The sequence below is a fragment of the Crocuta crocuta genome, unplaced genomic scaffold (genome assembly GCF_008692635.1).
Source record: "Crocuta crocuta isolate KB4526 unplaced genomic scaffold, BGI_CrCroc_1.0 scaffold233, whole genome shotgun sequence".
Taxonomy (NCBI): Eukaryota; Metazoa; Chordata; class Mammalia; order Carnivora; family Hyaenidae; genus Crocuta; species Crocuta crocuta.
The window spans coordinates 9,246,673-9,269,291 of record NW_027529526.1 but is presented as its reverse complement, the minus strand read 5'-3'; the positions used below and the strand labels follow the sequence as shown (position 1 = coordinate 9,269,291).

Below are 22,619 nucleotides of genomic sequence, written 5' to 3'. Positions count from 1 at the left end.
GAGAGGCAAACCATGAGAGACTCTTGAATGCTGATAAAAAATGAGGACTGATGGATGTGGGTGGGAGGGGGGGATGGGCACGGAGGAGGACACTTGTGTGTTATGTGGAAACTAATTTGACAATAAACTATTCGTAAAAAAACAAAAAGAAATACAAGCAATTATCAGGGAACATATGAAAAACTATATGCCAAAAAACTGGACAACTTAGAAGAAATGGACAAATTCCTAAACACACACTCACTACCAAAATTCACACGGGAAGAGATAGGAAATCTGAACAGACCCATAACGAGTGAAGAAATCGAATCAGTGATCAAAAATCTCCCAACAAATAAGAGCCCTGGACCTGATGGCTTCCCTGGGGAATTCTACCAGACATTTAAATTAGAGTTAAAACCCATTTTTCTCAAGCTATTCCAAAAATTAGAAATGGAAGGAAAACTTCAGGACTCATTCTACGAAGCCAGCATCACTTGGATTCCCAAGCCAGACAGAGATCCAGCAAAAAAAGAGAACTACAGGCCAATATTGTTGATGAATACGGATGCAAAAATCCTCAACAAGATACTTGCAAATCGAATCCAACATCACATAAAAAGAATTATCCACCAAGATCAAGTGGGATTCATTCCTGGGTTACAGGGCTACTTCAATATTTGCAAATCAATCAATGGGATGCATCACATTAACAAAAGAAAAGATAAAAACCATAGGATCCTGTCGATAGATGCAGAAAAAGCATTTGACAAAATATAGCATCGCTTCCTAATAAAGACTCTTGAGAAAGTCGGGATAGAAGGAACCTACTTAAACATCATCAAAGCCATCTATGAGAAGCCCTCAGCTAACATCATCCTCAACGGGGAAAAACTGAGAGCTTTCCCCCTGAGATCAGGGACATGACAGGGATGTCCACTCTCACCACTGTTGTTTAACATAGTGCTGGAAGTCCTAGCATCAGCCATCAGACAACAAAAGGAAATCAAAGGCATCAGAATTGGTAAAGAAGAAGTCAAACTTTCACTTTTCGCAGATGACATGATACTCTACATAGAAAACCCGACAGACTCCACCAGAATCCTACTAGAAATGATCCATGTATTCAGCAAAGTCACAGGGTACAAAATCAACGTACAGAAATCGGTTGCATTTTTATACACCAATAATGAAGCAACAGAAAGAGAAATCAAGAAACTGATCCCATTTGCAATTGCACAAAAACCCATAAAACACCTAAGAATAAACCTAACAAAGATATAGGAGATCTGTATGAAAACTACAGAAAACTTATGAAGGAAATTGAAGAAGACACAAAGAAATGGGGGCGCCTGGGTGGCTTAGTCGGTTAAGCATCCGACTTTCGCTTAGGTCATGATCTCGCAGTTTGTGGGTTCGAGCCCCGCGTCGGGCTCTGTGCTGACTGCCAGCTCAGAGCCTGGAGCCTGTTTCAGTCTGTGACTCCCTCTCTCTCTGACCCTCCCCTGCTCACGCTGTCTCTCTCTCTCTCCCAGAAATAAATAAAAACATAAAAAAATTAAAAAAAAAAAAGAAGATGTGGTTTATCTATACAATGGAATACTACATGGCAATGAGAAAGAATGAAATCTGGCCATGTGTAGCAACATGGATGGAAGCTTGAGGGTGTTATGCTGAGTGAAATAAGTCATGCAGAAAAGGACAGATACCATATGTTTGCATGTATAGGTGGATTAGGAGGAACTTAACAGAGGACAATGGGGGAGAAGAAAGGGAAAAATAGTTGGGGAGAGGGAGGGAGGCAAACCATGAGAAACTCTTGAATGCTGAGAAGAAACTGAGGGCTGATGGGAGTGGAGGAGAGGAGAAGGGGGGTGATGGGCATGTGGGATGAGCACTGGGTGTTATACGGAAACCAACTTGACAATAAACTATTTAAGGAAAAAAAGAAATAGGCAAAAGACGTGAGTGGACACTTCATCAAAGAAGACAGACATATGGTAAATAACATATAAAAAGTTGCTCAATATCATCAATCAATATGGAAATGTAAACTAAAACTACAATGAGATACTACACATCTATTAGAACATCTAAAATTAAAAGTACTAACCACACTTACCAAACAGGAGTAGAGTAGAGGATGGGTAAAACAGGAGAAGAGTATTAAAAATATACTTATCTTGATGAGCACTAAGTAATATATGGAACTACTGAATCACCATATTAAACATCTGAAACTAATATAACACTGATGTTAACAGTACTGGAATTAAAAAAACAAAACAAAAATCTGACCATAGTAAGTACCAGCAACAAGGTTGTGGAGCAACTAGAATTGTCATATACTGTTGGTGGGAGGGCAAAATGGTACAACCACTTTGGAAAACACGTGGCAGTTTCTTTAGAAAGTTAAACATATACCCACCATATGATCTAGCTATTCTACTTCTAGGTATTTAACCAAGAGAAATTCAAAATACATGTCCATAAAAAGACTTGTCCACAAAAAACATAGCAGCTTCCTTTGCAATACCTCAAAACTGGAAACAACCCAATGTCCATAACTGATGAATAGATAAACTATGGTATATCATACAATGAACACTACTCAGAAAAAAAGGTAGGGAGGGAGAACTACTGATAGCATGCTAGAATATGGATAAATCTCAAAATAAGTCTACTGAATGAAAAAAAGGGCATGCTGTATAATTTCATTTATAAAAATTCTAGAAAATCCAAATTATCTTATAATGACTAAAAGCAAATTAGTGGTTGTCTGGGGACTGAAGTGTTGGGAAGGAGACTTTACAGTGGGGCACAAAAAATAACTTTTGGGTCGACTTGGGGGTGATAAATTTATTCATGTGAAGATGTTTTTTATGGGTGTGTATATATGTCAAAACATCAAATCGTACTTTAAATATATGTTGTTAATTGTATGTCAATTATAAAGTCCCTAAGTGCTTGATTCTTATTTTGTAAAATAATGAGCTTGACTAGCTGGTCTCTAAAGTTCCCTCCAGGTCTAATATTCAAGGATTCATTATTATTCCTTTTAATCAAATATAGAAGAAAAATACAGAAATGAGGAGAAAAATGAAGGAAAAGGGAAGCTTGTGATTCTAGGCTCAAGTCAGGCACAAATCTTACAGTCAAAGTAAAATGCCAAAATTAAGATACATTGCCACATTTCATAAACTTAAACTATAAAAATATTTTTAACCAGAAGAGGAGGCATGTCATACAATTCAAAGTACTAAAAACAAAATCTCTTATACTTAATTACAATATTTTTGTATTTTTTGAAGTTTATTCATGTACTTTTCCATTTGACCTCTGCCTATCCCTTGAAGGCAGCACATAACTTACCATTTATCAATGCACTTCTGACAAAAGCTGTGGGCACAAGGCAGGATAAGGTCAGCTCGACCATCCATACAGATACAACACTCCTCCTCATCAGTCAGCTGCTTCACCCTGCAGTGTGAAAACTGAGCTGGATCAATAATATTCTCTGTTGTCTCTGTCTCCATTGCCTTAGAATGCATTATCAACATCTATGTGCCCTCAGCATAAAGCAAAACATGACTTGTGCAAATAAGACTAAATTAAGATAATTTTGGGGGACAGCAGACATTAGGGAAGAAGTACTAAGAGGGACCAATTTCTTAAAGAAAGACTAGATAATAGAAGAATACTGTGACGATTAAAAGAACACATAAGCTAAAACTGGAAATATTCAAGTCTTTCTGAAAATAATAGGCCCTTTTATTTTGTTCTTAAATTTTTTTTAACGTTTATTTATTTTTGAGAGAGATAGAGAGAGAGCGAGCAAGAGCGAGAGAGAACGAGCATGAGGGGGCAGGGGCAGAGAGACAGGGAGACACAGAATCCGAAGCAGGCTCCATGCTGTCAGTGCAGAGCCTGATGTGGGGGTGGGGCTTGAACTCATTAACTGGAAGACCATGACCTAAGCTGAAGTTAGACGCTTAACTGACTGAACCATCCAGGCACCCCAATAATAGGCTCTTTCAGTTATATTGCATTTATATAAATGAATTCAACCGATAGAAGATTTGCCATGCAGGATACAAAGCTCTCTAAAATATGGACCTTCTTGAGATGCCTGGGTGACTCAGTCAGTTAAGCACCTGACTATTTCGGCTCAGGTCATGATCTCACATTTCATGAGATTGAGCCCTGTGTCAGGCTCTGGCCAGCACAGAACCTGCTTGGGATTCTCTGTCTCCCCTTCTCTCTGCCTCTTCTGTGCTCACTCATTTTTTGTGTGTGTGCCTCTCTCTCTCAAAATTAAACATTAAAACAACAACAGCAACAACGAAATACAGAAAAGAAAAGCCTAAACATTGCCAATCACGTTCTAAAACTCACTTGGCATTTCAGTAACACTTATACCTAGAAAACCTAGGTAACCTAGAAACCTAGAAAACCAAACAATCCTATAAACAACAAATGATAAAAGAAATACAATTTTGCTACAATATACTATTTGGAAACCAGTTGGTTAAGAATAGACCAGAAAATGGGGGCGCCTGGGTGGCTCAGTCGGTTAAGCGTCCGACTTCAGCTCAGGTCATGATCTCACGGTTTGTGGGTTCGAGCCCTGTGTCGGGCTCTGTGCTGACAGCTAGCTCAGAGCCCGGAGCCTGTTTCAGATTCTTTGTCGCCCTCTCTCTCTGACTCTCCCCTGCTCATGTTGTCTGTCTCTCTCAGAAATAAATAAAAACATTAAAGAAAAGAATAGACCAGAAAATACAACTGCAAACCAAGCAATAAAAGAGAAATTCTTGCTAAGCATATTCTTAATTTTAAGGTAAAAGGCATTGTCAATACAGATTTTTACTGTCTATTCAGTAATGACAGTAAGACAGGATCCATGTCTGGATCCATGAAAGACATTTTCCAATGAGGCATTTACAAATTTAAATTATGATCATGGTTGTCAAATGTCAACAGGTGGGAGCTTTCACAGGCCAAGAGCATTATAGAGAAGGAAAAGAGTGTTCAGACAGAACAATAATATATTAGGCCTGAGTAAACAAATGCCATCAAAGAAATCTCTGGCTGACTTCATTTCTTCCTGTTATAAGAGAAATAGTAACATCTTTTGTCATTAAATGCAAGCATATAGAGTGGAGACTGCATTCATGGAAACTGGGTTGATAGAAGCATTATCTGGTGTGAGCCACTTTAATTTTTCTATAATTTGGCACTTAATCATGCCTGAAGCACAGACATCTACCAGTTGATCAGCTGAGGTAAGTAGTAATGTGATTTTAAGATATCACAAAGAGCACCAGCAAATATTACTGAGATTTCAGCAGCTTGTATATTGGAAAAGAGAAACATGGTACTTAGGCACTGTATACCTTCCCATCCAAAGACTAGCCTGACAAGATGTTACAGATGATGAATTTTCATCAGGGTCTTCAGAGGTGGAGCTCATTGCCAACACTCCTGAGGCTTGACTTGTGATGTCTTTATAAAGCTGAATAAACTGGTACAAATTCATGATCCGTGATGCTTCCACAATGCCAGTGCTTTTGTTAATCTAAAAATACAAAGGAAATGAAAAAAAGTTCATAATTTCTCTGACCAATTTTTTTTTCAAGTTTTTATTTAAATTCCAGTTAGTTAACATGCAGTGTAATATTAGTTTCAGGTGTAGAATTTAGTGATTCATCACTTACATACAACACCTAGTGCTCATCACAGCAAGTGCCCTCCTTAATCCCCATCACCTATTTAACCCATCCCCCTTCTCCAATCATTTTTTTCCAAAAGGGGGCAACAGATATTTAGTCAAACATCCTAGGGAATAAAATTCTTCAAGGTTTGCAAATTACCTAACAGGAGAGAAACAGTCTGTCTGAGCAAATGAATAATAAATACCATGTCTCCTACATTAATGGAGGTCAAAGTATTTGCACACATTTATCTCATTTGATACTCAACATAACCCTGTAGGCATCACCCTGTTTAGAGTTGATGAGGTCAGATGACTTTTCCAGACCTAAAAAATGAATTTCAGAGATCAGTATTGACAATTCTTTTTAATTTCTTAAAGAATTTCTTAACTAAAAGATTTATTTGAATCCAACAACCACATGCCATTCTACTATAACTGAAACAACCAATTGCTTTCTTGAATAACTTAAGTTCTATTTCATACCAAAACTTCCAAACTAAAGCAAGAAAATTACATTAAAGTAAATCCTAACAAAAAGTGGTTGAATTCTTCCCAGAAGGCTATTTTTAGTTTTGGCCAAAAACTCATTTAGTATAAAGTAGACCCAGTAGCCTACAGATTGTACCTCTCCCCACTCTAGCTTATGTTCTTTTACTATTATTTTTAAGTTTATTTATTTAGAGAGAGACAGAGAGAGACAAAGGGGGCAGACTGAAAGAGAATCCTAAGCAGGCTCAGATGGATAAAAATACAATTCATGAAGTTTATTTTTTTAAGTTTATTTATTTATTTTGAGAGAGAGAAAGAAAGAGAGAAGAGTACAAGCAAGGGAAGGGCCAGAGAGGGAGAGAAAGAGAATCCCAAGCAGGCTCTGTGCTGTCAGTTTGAAGCAGGCCTCAAACTCTTGAACTGTGAGATCATGACCTGAGCCAAAACCAAGAGTCAGACACTTAACTGACCGAACCACCCTGGCGCCCCTCATGAAATTTCTTAATAGCCATTTTAGTCCATAATTTTAATTAACCCATTAATTTTCCTAATATTATTCCCATAAAGTATTTCATTCAAACATCATTTAAATTAACTTATAATTAATTAAATATTATTTGAGGATAATCATGGTAGAAACAGTCAAGATAAGGTCTTTTTGTAAATATAAAGGTTACAGCAAAATTGGTTTTTAGTTGCTTAAGATTAAGAAATATGAGGAATGCCTGGGTGGCTCAGGCAGTTAGGAAACCGACTTCGCCGTGATTCATTATGATCTTGTGATTTGTGAGTTCAAGCCCCACATGGGACTCTGTGTTGACCGCTCAGAGCCTGGAGCCTACTTCAGATTCTGTGTCTCCCTCTCTCTCTGCCCCTCCTCCCTCTCTCTCAAAAAATAACTAAATATTAAAGAAAAAAATTTAAGGAAGGCACTTGTGATGGGCATTGGGGATTGTATGTAAGTGATGAATCACTAAATTTTATTCCTGAAACCAATATTGCACTGTATGTTAACTAAAATTTAAATTCAAAAAAATGCCAAGGTTTCTATTATGCCTCAGCAGAGAGAACTAGAAAATGTAAAAAAAAAAAAAAAAAAGCAAATGACTTTGATGAAAATGAGTTGCCTTAAAATAAAACCTTGTAATTTTAACCAAAAAAAGTTTAGCAAGTTATTAATACTTACTTCTACTATACTGTATTACATGATTAAATGCGGTTCTAACCACCAAAACAATTTAAGTTCAGAGCTGGAAGTCTCTGCCATCCTCACCTTGGTACAGACCACGCGTACAACCACTTTCCAAAAGGCAGAGGAATCAGACCCAGGGTGTACCTCAAAAATAAGATGTTTTCCCTGGCCAGAAACCATTTTAGCAGTTCTGAAAAGAGACAAACAGTTGTTAATTTTATAAAAAGTCTTATAAAATAATGGCGCTATGAAACCAGATTCAAGAAATACTTAAAAGAAAATCTGAAGAAAATAGTAACAATAATGATTACAATAATTAGATTCTTAAAACACAGGGACAGAGAATGTTTTGATTATAAACATTCAACTAATTTTTAACATCAACAGGATAGATGACAGAGCTATCTTTTTAGGTCATAACTCACTGGTTTTTAATGTCTAATAAAGATGTCTAGAAAAACATGTCAAAAAAAATCAGGTACTTAAGGAAAAAGTTTAGCTGGTTTCACTTATCTGCATATTTTCCTTATGTTTATTTACTTATTTTGAGAGAGAGAGAGAGAGAGAGAGAGAGAGAGAGAGAGAGAGAGAGAATCCTAAGCAGGCTCCATACTGTCAGCGCAGAGCAGGATGCGGGTCTGTATCTCACAAACTGTGAGAACATGACTTGAGCCAAAACCAAGAGTTGGATGCTTAACTGAAAGAGCCACCTGAATTTTGACTATTGCCTCAGATGTATAAAGTGTGAAAAAAAAATCTTGCTCTTGCTTAAGTCCTAATTTAAGCAACACATAGCTCTTTGAAAAAAAATTTAATTTGGGACTGGATCAAGCAAATGATTTTGAGACACCTTAAGAAGAGCTTTGGTGTTTTCCTCTAGCAGAGTAATTTTGAGGGCCACAGGATGCTAACATAAAAATATAACACTTTTAAAGGACAATTCAGGATCTTCCCATTAATGCCAATTTAAATCAGATCAAAGACATACTTAAGTATTGTGGCTCCCTTTATCATTAGTCACATTTCTCTCTGAGCACCAGTGGGGCTATCATACTCAGAATTAAAGAACATAGAGCTAAATAGAGGCCCCTGAAAATAAAGCAACTAGCCTCAGGTAGCAAAGTCTGCCAGTGAAAGGAATTCATCTGTGCCAGTTCCTAGCTGATTTCTAGCTNTATAGGGTTAACGTTAAAATTCTCTGACAGCACTGCACTTGTGAAATGCTGAACTCTGACCCATGGAAATTAGTTTTAGGAACCAAATCCAGTCAGAACATCCTGTGCTAAGTAAATAAAAGGAAGATATTCTTTACCATTACCTCTGTATTATACAATAAGCTTAGCTTGTGGATGCTTTAACAAGACATATTTTATCTGGTACCTTTAGACCAAAAGGTAAAATATTATAGAACAGATGGTTTATGTAACATAAATTCCGAAACTCTAAAGGGATGGCAAATGTCATTGATTATTCTTCTTAAGAGTCAAAACAATAAACACCAAAAAGCATTCCACTCAGGGCACCTTGATGACTCAATCGGTTAAGCATTGGACTCTTAGTTTCAGCTCAGGTCATGATTTCATGGTCGTGGGACTGAGCCTCACAACGGGGGCTCCATACCGGGCGTGGAGCCTGCTTGGGATTCTCCCTCTCTCCCTCCCTCCCCCCTCCTTCTCTCTCTCCACCTACCCCATGCTCTAGCTCTCTCTCAAAAAGTTAAATAAAAAAAGCATTCCCTTCATTAGTCTATTAAATTTAATCTATTTTTACTCCTTAAGAATACAGTCCCAGAAGTAATGCCTCAAATACCACCACTTGGATAATCTAAAAAAAGAAAAAAGTAAAATGCTAAAATTTTATGACTATATTTTTATTATAAAATATCAGACAATATATAAATATACACAGTAAAATGTACAATCTCCGTTTATTGCCCCCTTTTTCCAGCAATTCCCCAGAAACATTGTATGCATACAGTTCATTTTCTATGCATTTATATGTATATTCATATAGGATCCATCCATGTTATCTCTACAGAATTTCTTTTTTTACTAAATGAATGAAATCTAATGTTTCTAAAAGATGTTATCTCTAAGATAACTTTAAGACATTCTTTATTCTTCATGACTGGATAATAAAAGGAGACATTGTATTTTAATAGCTTCTACACAGGTCAGTATAAAAATTGATATAATGAATAAATTTGAGGTGCCTGGGTGGCTTAGTCAGTTAAGCATCTGACTTCGGGTCAGGTCACTATCTCACAATTTGTGAGTCCTAGCCCTGCATTGGGCTCCGTGCTGACAGCTCAGAGCCTGGAGCCTGCTTCGGATTCTGTGTCTCCTTCTCTCTCTACTCCTCCCCTGCTTGCACTGTCTCCTCTCTTTCAAAAACAAATAAGCATTAAAATAATTTTTTAAAAGAATAAATTCACGAAGAAAAGGCAAATTTCTATTAGATGTGTTCTTTAAAAAGGTAGAGCAATTTAAATTCCACCTTAGAAATCTATTCAAGAGTTAAAGAGATTTAAAAAGGTTAGCCAAGTAGAAGATATTAATAAACGAAATACCTTATCCATTAGTGGTGACAAATGAATTTTTACTATTATGTATTTCTATGGCAAAAATAATGTTCAGTGAACACAGATTTATTAACCAGATGAATTGGCTGATATATAGAAACCTGACTGCCCTTTGACTATCCTAGGAACCTTTCTCTAGAGTGACTAATTGGCTTATTCTCTTCTGTTATGTAAACCTTTAGCTCTTTCAAACAAGAACTGATTTATAAGCCTATGTTTAAAATCCAATTTTAAGTTCCTTTGGTCTCTTCTGTTCCTATTATGTTTTAAAATAGCCACATAGAAAGTCTTATAGTAGGTACCCAATAAATATTTGCTAACTGCTGCAGCTGAAAACATTCAGTCTTACCAATCAATATTTCTGATTACTTCTTAGAGAGTCATGGCATATGGGGCATATGTCAGGGAGAAAAAATAAAATGAAAAAGAGCAAACCTTACATATCATTAAGTTCAGCTACTCTCCCAAGAAATTCTTCGTAAGTTAAGGAGCCACTTTCTCGAACCAATAAGATATGTTTTGCTACTTTTTCTGGTAACTTGTTAAGAACCAACTGTGTCTGATCCGAAATTTGCTGTCCCATGATGAAATGATGTCTTTTGAAATCCAGAAACAGTGTTGCTTCACATAGTTATCTGTCAAACATATATAAAAGTTATTTTCATATATATACTATAAAAACAGCAATATACCCATCCCTTCAAGAAAACAAGAAAAACTAAGAATACCTTTAAATGAGAGTTCAGTAAACTTAAACAAGTCTAAGGTGGAATGTATTTAAACAATTATATTTTTAAAATATAGACTGATATTTTAAAGTAAAGACTGATATTTCTATTTTTTAAGATCATAAACCTAAATGAAAAAACAGGATTCACTTATGTTATTGGTAGGATGGTGAACTTCTAATTCCTATAATTTTGGCAACTCAAAAACCATTACACAGGGGCACCTGAGTGGCTCAGTTGGTTAAATTTCCAACTCTTGATTTTGGCTCAGGTTAGGATCTCATGATTTGTGAGACTGAGCCCTGATTGATGGAGTGCATGAGTATGCTCTCTCTCAAAATAATAAACATTAAAAAAAACATTACACACACACACAGGTGTTTAAATGCTTGTATATAATAGGAAGCTTGTTTATATTACATAATTTTCAAAGGACATTTACTGACTACTTATCACATGTCAGACTCCTACCTAAGGGGTTCCCATATATTACCTCATTTATTTCTTATGACAACCTTAAGAGTGAGGCATTATTATATTCCTATTTTTACAGATAAGGAAGTAGAGCTAAGTAACTTATCTAAAATTAAATGGTAAGTGATTGAAGTGAACTCTGAACTCATGTTTTTCAGATTCTAGTGCTCATATTCTTTTTTTTTAAGTTTTTATTTAAATTCTAGTTAACATACAGTGTGTTAGTTTCAGGTGTACAATATAATGATTCAACACTTCCATACATCACTAGTGCTCATCACAAGTGTAAAATATTAACATAGTTATTTTTAAAATTTTACTTAAATCCAAGGTAACAAATAGTATAACAAGTTTCAGGAGTAGAATTTAGTGATTCATCACTTACTTGTGACAACCAATGCTCATTCCAACAAGTGCCCTCCTCAATGCCGATATCCATTTATCTTATCCCCCCCACCCAGCTCCCCTCCAGAAACTTTCAGTTCTCTGTATTTAAGAATCTCTTATAGTTTGCCACCTCCTGTTTTTATCTTATTTTTCCCTCCCTTCCCCTATGTTCATGTTTTCTTTCTTAAATTCCACATGTGAGTGAAATCATGTATTTATCCTTCTCTGACTTATTTCACTTTCTAGTACTCATATTCTTAATCACTATGATATAACAAATACATAATCAGGATACAATTATACCAGCCAAATAACATTTGTTGTTGAAATACTTTATTTATAAATGTGCAACTTAATTTTTAATTATAAAATATATGCAAATTAAGCACATTTTTGGTTTCAGAGCCTAAGAAAATTAAAATATTAGATAATTTAACCACCTCACATTTTCTGCTTCAAAAAAAAAAAAAAGACAGCACTTTTGCTCTTACTTCTCCAGGTATTTTAAAGTTTAAAAAATTCTTTTTTACATCTATTTTTGAGAGAGAGACAGAGACAGAGCACGAGCGGGGGAGGGGCAGAGAGAGGGAGACAAAATCTGAAGCAGGCTCTAGGCCCTGAGCTGTCAGCACAGAGCCAGAAATGGGGCTTGAAGTCAAGAACCATGAGATCATAAACCGAGCTAAGTCAGATGCTCAACCAAATGAGCCTCCCAGGCACCCACCAGAAGTTTTAAACTTAGAGTTTATACAATTTGTCTTCTAAGTATGAGGGTGATATTTTAGTTAAAAGGCTGGAACACTACTTTAATAATCTACTAGCAGTATAAATCAGCAAGTTATTAAACAGACTTAAAAATGTGACCACAAAACACGTATTTAATTAAAGTCTTGAAAGATTTAATTCTATGAATTGTGGCTAGAGAAGTGTTGAATATGTTTATTCTACAAAGTTTTTTTCATTGGTAAATAATGATTAATCAGAATATCAAGTATTGAGAATATGGTTAAAATAGAAAATAAAGTTTTAGTATTTTTTGTCTATGCTGACTTACTCTGTACTTAATATGAAAATCCCTATTCAACACAAATACTATTAATACTAATAGTAAAAGGAGCTAATACTTTTGATCACTTTGATTGTGTAACACAATCTTCTAAGCACTTTACCTGTATTCAGGAATTCAGTCAGAGGGGCCTGAGTGGCTGACTTCAACTCTCACAGTTTGTGAGTACGAGCCCCACACTGGCTCTTTGCTGTCAGCACGGACCCTTTTTCAGATCCTCTGTCCTCCTCTCTCTGCCCCTCCCCCGATGGTTCCCCTTCTCTCTCTCTCAAAACAAACAAACTTAAAAAAAAAAAAGGAACTCAGTCATTCAAATTCCCATAATAACCATTTTACAGATGAAGAAATCGGATAGTTATGGAAACAAGCAAAGAGGTTAAAGTAATAAAGTCACATAGCTAACAGGGATTTTTTTTAACAGAATTTTTAGCTTTTATTTTTTTTTTCCTTTTATAGTTTATTGTCAAGTTGGTTTCCATATAACACCCAGTATACTCATCCCAACAAGTGCCCTCCTCCATGCCCATCACCCCTCTTCCCTCTCCCCTACCCCCCACCTCCCCGCAGCCCTCAGTTTGTTTTCAGTATTCAAGAGCCTCTCATAGTTTACCTCCCTCCCTCTCCCTATTTTCTTATCCTTCCCCTCCCTCATGGTCCTCTGTTAAGTTTCTCCTCTTCCACTTATGAGTGAAAACATAAGTGGAAGTATCTGTCCTCCTCTGCCTGACCTATTTCACTTAGCATAACACCCTTGAGTTCCATCTACATTGCTACAAATGGCCAGATATCATTCTTTCTCATTGGCATGTAGTATTCCATCGTATAGATGATCCACATCTTCTTGATCCATTCGTCAGTTGATGGACATTTAGGCTCTTTCCACGATTTGGCTATTGCGGGAAGTGCTGCCATAAACACTAGGGTACATGAGCCCCTATGCATCAGCACTCCTGTATCCCTTAGGTAAATTCCTAGCAGTGCTATTCCTGGGTCATAGGGGAGTTCTAGTGTTAATTTTCTGAGGAACCTCCACACTGTTTTCCAGAAGGGCTGCACCTGTGTACATTCCCACCAACACTGTAGGACGGTGCCCATTTCTCCACATCCTTGCCAGCATCAATAGTCTCCTGATTTGTTCATTTTAGCCACTCTAACTGGCATGAGGTGATATATCAGTGTGGTTTTGATTTGTATTTCCCTGATGATGAGTGACGCTGAGCATCATTTCATGTATCCGTTGACCATCTGGATGTCCTCTTTGGAGAAGTGTCTGTTCATGTCTTCTGCTCATTTCTTCACTGGATTATTTGTTTTTCAGGCGTGGAGTTTGGTGAGTTCCTGGTAGATTTTCTATACTAGCCCTTTGTCCGATATGTCATTTGCAAATATCTTTTCAACAGGGTTTAAAAAAATATAATATAAAGTTAGAAGAACAGGGGCACCTGAGTGGCTCAGTCAGTTAAGCATCTGACTTTGGCTCAGGTCATGATCTCATGGTTTGTGGGTTTGAGCCCTGCATAGGGCTCTGCAATGACAGCTCAAAGCCTGGAGCCTACTTTGGATTCTGTGTCTCCCTCTCTCTCTGCCCCTCCCCTGCTCACACTGTCTCTCTCTCACTCTCTCTTAAAAATAAACAATAAAAAAATTTTTTTAAAAAGAAAAAAGCATTACAAATAAAAAATTCTGGTCCCTCTCCCCAAGAAATTCCATTTTATCTACTCACCAAAACTATCATTTTATCTCACAATAATTAACACTCATATAAAGTAGGTTAAATAGTAACAATTTTAAAGGAAAGTTTGCCAGGAAATTTGCGTTAATATTTAATAAAACAATAATAAAGCTATAATTCTAAAATATAAAAACATTTACAATAAGAGTTCTCAGTAACCATAAACATGTAAATTTGCCTTTGGTATTAAAATTAAAATTAGTGTATTTGAGGTTTATTTTATTTGTCACATTAAATACCGAAAAGTACGATTATACTAAAAAAAGAAAATGCAATAATTACTATTTTGAATCTAAGCCTACTTGGCAATGATAAAAATATATTACAGAAATAAATGAAAGGAAGTTGTTGAGAAAGATCTAGGTCATCAAAAAAATCTCTGAAGGCAAAATTACGTATTTTAAATATAGCCAAGTAGATTCATAGCAACTGTATCCAAAGAGAAAGATCTTAGTTTAGAGGTGGTCCCTAGGTATTCAACATTAGTGATTTCTGGATTTCACACTCTAGTAAAATATCCAAGTACCATGGTTTGCACAGTCATTTCTATTCTGAGTAAAGACCGCTTCCAAACATAGACCACAAAAATCCCCAAAACTTAACAAGAAAATATTTTTCTAAAACTTTTTTAATGTTTATTTTGAGAGAGACAGATAGAATGTGAGTGAGAGAGGCAGAGAGAGAAGAAAACACAGGATCCAAAGCAGGCTCCAGGATCTGAGCTGTCAGCACAGAGCCCAACTCAGGGCTCGAACTCACGGATCATGAGATCATGACCTGAGCCAAAGTCAGATGCTCAACTGACTGAGCCGCCCACGAGACCTAACTTAACAAAAATTTTAAAAAGAACAATTTATAATGTGAAAAGGAGAAGGCTATTAAATAAAAGTCCTTCCCAAGAAGGTAGTAACTTCACACTGATGTGCAATACATGTACATGTATACATGTACACTATTATCCTTATTTTCCCTGTTCTAATTAAAACGTGTGAAATATCATTAGAAGCCAATGGTTGTAAACTGGTGTTAGGAAGCCACTGTGTTACATGTCTTTTTAAGGCCATGGAGATACAACAGTGAGGGAAAGAAACATGGTTCTTGCCATGATGGAACATTTGATACAGTGGGGAAGAGACAACAATGACACCAATAAATACATAATCATAAAATGAGAAGAGCTAAGCCAAACAAGTACTGGGTGCTACAAAAAAAGCCTATAAAAGGGAGGCTTGACATCGTATTGTGTCAGGGAAGTCATGCATAAACAACATTTGATTTGAGAAGAGGGATAGAGGAATGGAGGAAATGACATTCCAGACAGAAGTTACAGAAAGTGTGTACTATAGGAAGGAGCATTGTGCTTTTGAGGCAGTAAAAAAACGCTAGAGTGACGAAAGCAGAGGGAGAGGAAGGCTGGTAGCAAGAGATGGGCTATGTACCGTTTTTACTGACACCCTGAAGACAAGCCTGCATGCCTGTCCAACATGTGGATGGCTAAAATTGGTATGAATGAATAATGTCCACTGAATACTAGGATTAAGACAGAAAACAATAATGATTTTCTGAAATGGAATAAATTATGTCAACAGTGACTGAAAGCTAAATCCTTAGTATTTTTTTAAAAGCCAAATGCATAAAAACACAAAGATAAGATGTGCTTAAAAGCAGTTAAAATGTAAAAAGTCTCAGGGTTTCAGTCAAAATAAGCCAACAGTAAATAAGGACAAGAAAGATATTAAAATGATTCTAAACTCCTGCTAGAAGCAGATGTCCAGAGCAAGACCCTACTTGCTGTTCTGGTCCTACTGTTCTCTATAATGGGTCCACCGCGTTGAAGTTCTGTAATCAGCTCTAAGCACACACACTTTAAAAAGCATTAATCATTTGGGGGCGCCTGGGTGGCTTAGTCGGTTGAGCGTCCGACTTTCGCTTAGGTCATGATCTCGCGGTCGTGGGTTCGAGCCCCGCGTCGGGCTCTGTGCTGACTGCCAGCTCAGAGCCTGGAGCCTGTTTCAGTCTGTGACTCCCTCTCTCTCTGACCCTCCCCTGCTCACGCTGTGTCTCTCTCTCTCTCTCTCTCTCCTAGAAATAAATTAAAAAAAAAAAATTTAAAAAAAAAAAGCATTAATCATTTGAACATAACTGGGAGAGTATACAAGATGGTATGGATCTAGAAAAGGAAACAAAGTGATTTACTCTAGATAAGCATAATCAGTAACAAACAATAGGTTTGTTCAAACATTTAAAGAGATTTCACATACAAGAGAAAGGTTTATTTTATATAGTTACAGTGAAAATAATTGCCAGTAAGTGTAAATTAGGCAAATTTCAGGTCAAATAAGAAATTCCTATTCACCCACAATTATCCAGAAGTCTTGTAATGTATGTAAGCTTGTTTTCATTGGAACTGTGGAAGTGTTTAAATAAAGCTTAGAAATTTATCTAACGAGTGTTTTAGAGAAGATTTTTGCTTGGGTGAAAAATAAAGTAGGTGTCTTCTAATATTTCATTCCTAAAAATTCCCTCTAGCTTTCCTGTACCAACACAATCAAAATGCAATAAAAATTCTAACCATCCAGATTGAAAACTTTAAATTACACCCGTATTACTTAACACGAGAGGGAGGGAGGGAGGGAGGGAGGGGAGAGACAAAGCACCAGCGGGGGAGGGGCAAAGAGAGGGGGAGACAGAATCTGAAGCAGGCTCCAGGCTCTGAGCTGTCAGCACAGAGCCCCACATGTGGCTGGAACTCACAAGCTGTGAGATCATGACCTGAGCTGAAGTCAGATGCTTAACCAACTGAGCCACCCAAGCACCCCACTAACTCCTCCTGATTAAAAGGCAACACCAGACACTAAGAGAGTCTGGGCAGTGGTTCTCACTCTGGTTCAGTGGATAGGGCCTGGAATTTACAGTTCATTTTGAAGACCATAAAATAATGATAAACATTAATGTCTATCACTAGCATAAATATATGATTCTGTGATCTATATGCATTATAAAATCACACCCAAGGATGGATGTTCACAAAAAGTCTTTTGGGGTCATCCTCAAGTCATCCACCACAGGTTTTTCAGTGTCCCTCTTCAGTGACTCTGCACATTCTTTTATAAAATAGCACACATCATCAGTTAGGTCACTTGACCATCCTCCTCTGTGAGCTTCCTGAGGATAGCAGCTGTGTTCTCTCTTCTGGTAGATACATAAGCATACAATGGATGTTTATGACCAGATACAGTAAATATTGTTGACAGATTTTTTCTTTTTTTATTATCGTTCAACTTAGTATTCTTTTGAGTCCTAACTTGTTCATTCATCTAGTAATAACTTAGAAAGAAGTTGAAATTTTAAAAATATATGAAAGAAAAAATACAAAGTTGTAGAAATTTATCACTAAATTAATGTGCACATGAATTGAAAAATATTTATTATTTGATATTACCAAAATAATACCCTCTAGATTAGGGCACAGTAGTATAGCATAGGAACATAATTTGCACAGAATTCAGTACAAGATGATAAATCTCTCATCAAAAGTTCTTAAAGAGGGGCACCTGGGTGGCTCAGTTGGTTGACTTCGGCTCAGGTCATGATCTCATGGTTCATGAGTTCAAGCCGTGTGTCAGGCTCTGTTCTGACAGCTCAAAGCCTGAAGCCTGCTTCAGATTCTGTCTCTCTCTCTCTCTGCCCCTCCCCCACTCATACTCTGTCTCTCTCAAAAATAAACACTAAATTTTTTTTAAAGTTCTTAAAGAACTAGAAGCTCATACTATTATGCCACCTATAATTTAATGCCATCTGCCTTTCCAGAAGGATAATAAAGCACATCTTGTTTTACTTTTATTGCATGCAACTTTATTGTACTTCACAGATATGGCCTCTTTTTATTTTCCTTTCTCAAACTAAAGGTTTGTGGTAACCTTGCATGGAGCAAGTCTAAGGGTGCCGTGTTTCCAATAGCATTTGCTCACTTCATTTTTTTGTGTAACATTTTCGTAGTTCTTGCAATTTTTCAAACTCTTTCATTATTACTATATTTGTTATGGTGATCTGTGATCATTGATCTTTAAAGTTACTATCGTAATTGTTTTGGGGTGCATTAATTGCACCCATATAAGATAGCAAACTTAACTGATAAATGCTCTGTATATTCTGACTGCTCCACTGACTAGCAGTTCCCATCTCTTTCCTTATCCACAAGCTTCCCTATTCCCTGAGACACAACAATATTGAAATTAGGCCAATTAATAACTACAATGGCCTCTAAGTGTCTAAGTGAAAGGAAGAGTCACACGTCTCTCACTTTAAGTCAAAAGCTAGAACTGATTAGCTTAGTAAGGAAAGCATGTCGAAAGCTGAAATAGGCCAAAAGCTAGGCTGCCTGCACCACCAGTTAGCCAAATTGTGAATGCAAAAGAAAAGTTCTTGAAAAAATTAAAAACTGCTATTCCAGTGAAACACAAACAATAAAGTCAAAAAGCCTTATTGCTGACATGGAGAAAGTTTTAGTGGTCTGGATAGAAGATCAAACAAGCCACACCATTCTTTTAAGTCAAAGCCTAATCCAGAGCACAGCTCTAACTCTCTTCAATTCTAGAAAGGCGGAGTTTCGTGAGGAAGCTGCAGAAGAAAAGTCTGAAGCTAGCAGAGGTTGGTTCAGGAGGTTTAAGGAAAGAAGCCGTCTCTAACATAAAAGTGCAAAGTAAAGCAGCAAGTGCTGATCTAGAAGCTGCAGTGAGTTGTCCAGAAGATCTAGCTAAGATTAGTAATGAAGGTAGCTACACTAAACAGATTTTCTTTCTTTTTTCATTTTAGAGAGAGAGAGCACCAGCTGGGGAGGAGGAGAGAGGGTGAGAGAGAGAATCCTAAACAGGCTCCATGCTTAGCACAGAGCCTGACACAGGGCTCAATCCCACAACCCTGGGATCATGACTTGGGCTGAAATCAAGAGTTGGATGCTCAACTGACTGAGCCACCCAGGTGCCCCTAAACAACAGATTTTCAATGTAGATGAAACAGCTTTCTTTTGGGAGAAGACATCACTAGCATTTTCATGGGTAGAAAGGAGAAGTCAAAGCCTGGCTTCAAAGCTTCAAAGGACAGGCTGACTCTCTTTTTAGGGGCTAATGCAGCTGGTGACTTTACATTGAAGCCAGTGCTCATTTACCATTCTGATTATCCTAGGGCCCTAAGAATTATGCTAACTCTACTCTGCGTGTGCTCTAAAAATGGAACAATAAAGCCTGGATAATAGTACATCTGTTTACAACATGGCTTACTGAATATTTGAAGCCCACAGCTGAGACATACTGCTCAGAAAAAGCTTCCTTTCAAATTATTACTGCTCACTGACAATGCACCTGGTTACCCAAGAGCACTGATAGAGATGTACAATTAATGTTTTTATGCCTGCTAACACAACATCCATTCTGCAGTCCATGGATCAAGAAGTAATTTCAAGTCTTACTAGTTAACATTTTATAAGGCTATAGCTGTCACAGATAGCGATTCCTCTGATGGATTTGGGCAAGTCAACTGAAAAATCTTCTGGAAATGATTCGCCATTCTAGATGCCATTAAGAACATTCATGATTCATGGCAAGAGGTGAAAATATCAACATGAACAGAAATTTATAAGAAGTTTATTCCAACTCTCATGGATGATTTTGAGGGCTTTAAGACTTCAGTGGAGGGAATACCTCCAGATGTGGTAGAAAGAGTAATTAGATTTGGAAAGAGAATTAGAAGTGGAGCCTGAAGATTTGAGTGAATTGTTGCAATCTCATGATAAAACTTTAATGGATGAGGAGTTGCTTCTTATGAATAAGCAAAGACATTGGTTTCTTGATCTATTTCTGGTGAAGATGTGAAAATTGAAGTGAAAACAAAGGATTTTGAATTATTATATAAATTTAGTTAGTAAAGCAGTGAAGGATTTGAGAAGTCAATTTGACAGCTAATTTGAAAATTGACTCCAATTTTGAAAAAAGTTCCACTGTGGGTAAAATGCTACCAAATAACATTATGTGCCAGAAAGAAATCACTCATAAAAGGAAGAGTCAATTGATGAGGCAAACTTAACTATTGTTTAAGAAATTGCCACAGCCATCCCAACCTTAAGCAACCACCAACCTCCTCAGTCAACAACAATTAACATTGAGGGAAGACCCTCAACAGGCAATCAATCAATATTACGACTTGCTGGAAGCTCAAATGATGGTTAGCATTTTTTAAGCAATAAAGTATTAACAACATTTTTTAATGTTTATTTTTGAGAGAGGGAGAGAGAAAGCGAGCAGAAGAGGAGCAGAGAGAGAGGGAGACACAGAATCCAAAGCAGGTCCAGGCTCTGAGCTGTCAGCACAGATCCCACCACGGGGCTTGAACCCACAAATCATGAGATCATACCTAAGCCAAAGTTGGATGTTTAACCAACTAGGCCACCCAGGGGCTTCCACTAAAGTATTTTTTAAAATTAAGGTGTATATATTTTGTTTTTTTAAGGCATAATGCTGTTGCACACTTAATAGACTACAGTATAGCGTAAATATAACTTTTATATGCACTGGGAAACCAAAAAATTCACTTGACTCACTTTACTGCAGTATTTGCTTTACTGTGGTGGTCTGTTACTGAACCTGCAATTATCTCCAAGGTATGCCTTTAATGTTCTTTCAAAAAAACATGTGAAGGATTTTCTAAATAAAGAACAAATGTTATTTTGAAACTCTTAAGAATATCAAGGATTCCAAAAATGCCACATTCTCTAGTGGGTGGTAACATACACTTGATCACTTCTTTTTCAAACAAATGAATTGTTGTAGTTGAAATATTCATTACAAAGATACAAAAATCACATCATGGGTAACTGGCAAAACAAAAACCAAAACAAGGCAAAAAAAACCTTCATGAACATTTAAACCATATCCATTCATAAAAGAATTAAAGCAAAGTTAAAAAGCCTGAAAGTACAGTAAAAGGACTAGTTGACAAGCACCGTAGTATTTAGAAAACCTCTGAAGCCTGTTCTCTATGAATTTTTGTATCAACCTCCTTACGTACAAAAATGGTATTTATAATTGAAATCATCAACTACTTTCATTGTTAAGTCAGCTTTAAGATCAATGATAAAACTAAGTCCTAAAACCTAGATCCCTAAGGATACTATTTATTTTATTACTCACTGTTTACCCAAACTTTAGAGCTATAAGCAAGTATCAGCTGTTCTGCAAGATAAGAAATTAACAGCAGCTATATGGATACATAAGGAATCAATTAGACTAATTACTATAGAAGCTGGAATGCTTGTTCAGGGCTCAAGGATCTTAATTAGAAAAAAATATATACATAGAAAAACTACAAAGAGAGAGAGTACTTGAGATTAAGACTATGGATTTTTGATAGCACCGTTGTGTTTACTAAATACATTTCATATTTGGAAAATACACTAGACCTGTAAGAATTCTCTCTAGACTTTCCCTGCCTTTTGAGGCATATTCTTGGCCATTTCTGAACTATCGCCCCAGGCAAGGGTTTCTAACCTGGGGTGCCCAATGCGGCAGGGGCACACAAGATTTCTGCAGCACTGGTGTGTTTAGTAAACTCTCGGGCCGTCCTAGCTGCCTCGGCCCCTCCTCAAGCGGACCTGCACTTTTAACCAACAGCGATTTCCGCTGGCCCACTAGACTGCGCCGGCGGCAATATTCAAAAGCAGTACCCGCCTTGAGAAGAACAAACTCTCTCCTAGTTGCCCAGAACCACCCCTCCCACTGGACAACCGTCTGCACCCCGGGCTACTGGAACTGCCGGGTTGGGGACGGAGCGTCCGCGGAACGGCCTCCCAAGCCAGCCTGCGCCCTAAACCGAGGCCTAGAAAGGATGGCGGGGCTGGGCCTGCGGCCCCAGTGAAGCCCGTCTTGGCAGTCGAGGACCGGCCGGTGTTTCTCCTCCCAGCCCCGGGGACTTGCAACAACAAGGAAGGGAAACGGTCAAAGGACAGCAGGACGTAGCTCACCCCAGGTGCAAGGCAACGCGCTTCTGCCGGCGGGAGCTCCACCTCAGCCGGCAGCTCAGACCCACAGACGGCAGCGACGCGGGCTGGCCCTGCGACCCGGTCGCACCTCAGTGACGCAGAAGCCCCGCCCCCAGCGCGTTCTTGGAAGTAGTGCGCAATCTCTCACCTCAGCTTCCCGCTCCCGCTCCAGCGCGCGGGTCAGCCTGCGGACATTTGACGTCCGAGCCCCAGAGGCCATCTGAGACGGTGACGCCCCAGGAGGGG

At 37.6% G+C, this 22,619-nt stretch overlaps 1 protein-coding gene across 1 annotated transcript; it reads right to left on the bottom strand.

Moving 5' to 3' along the window:
* Positions 1 to 3,315: 3,315 nt before the first annotated feature.
* On the bottom strand, positions 3,316 to 22,440 carry RNF141 (ring finger protein 141). The gene is made up of 5 exons (XM_077761071.1): positions 22,356 to 22,440; positions 10,395 to 10,589; positions 7,455 to 7,563; positions 5,373 to 5,554; positions 3,316 to 3,459 (listed from the first exon to the last, which is right to left on the bottom strand). Exons 2-5 carry the CDS (start codon positions 10,535 to 10,537, stop codon positions 3,348 to 3,350), a joined length of 546 nt encoding a protein of 181 aa, XP_077617197.1. The 5' UTR covers positions 10,538 to 10,589; positions 22,356 to 22,440; the 3' UTR covers positions 3,316 to 3,347.
* Between the last annotated feature and the right edge of the window lie 179 nt (positions 22,441 to 22,619).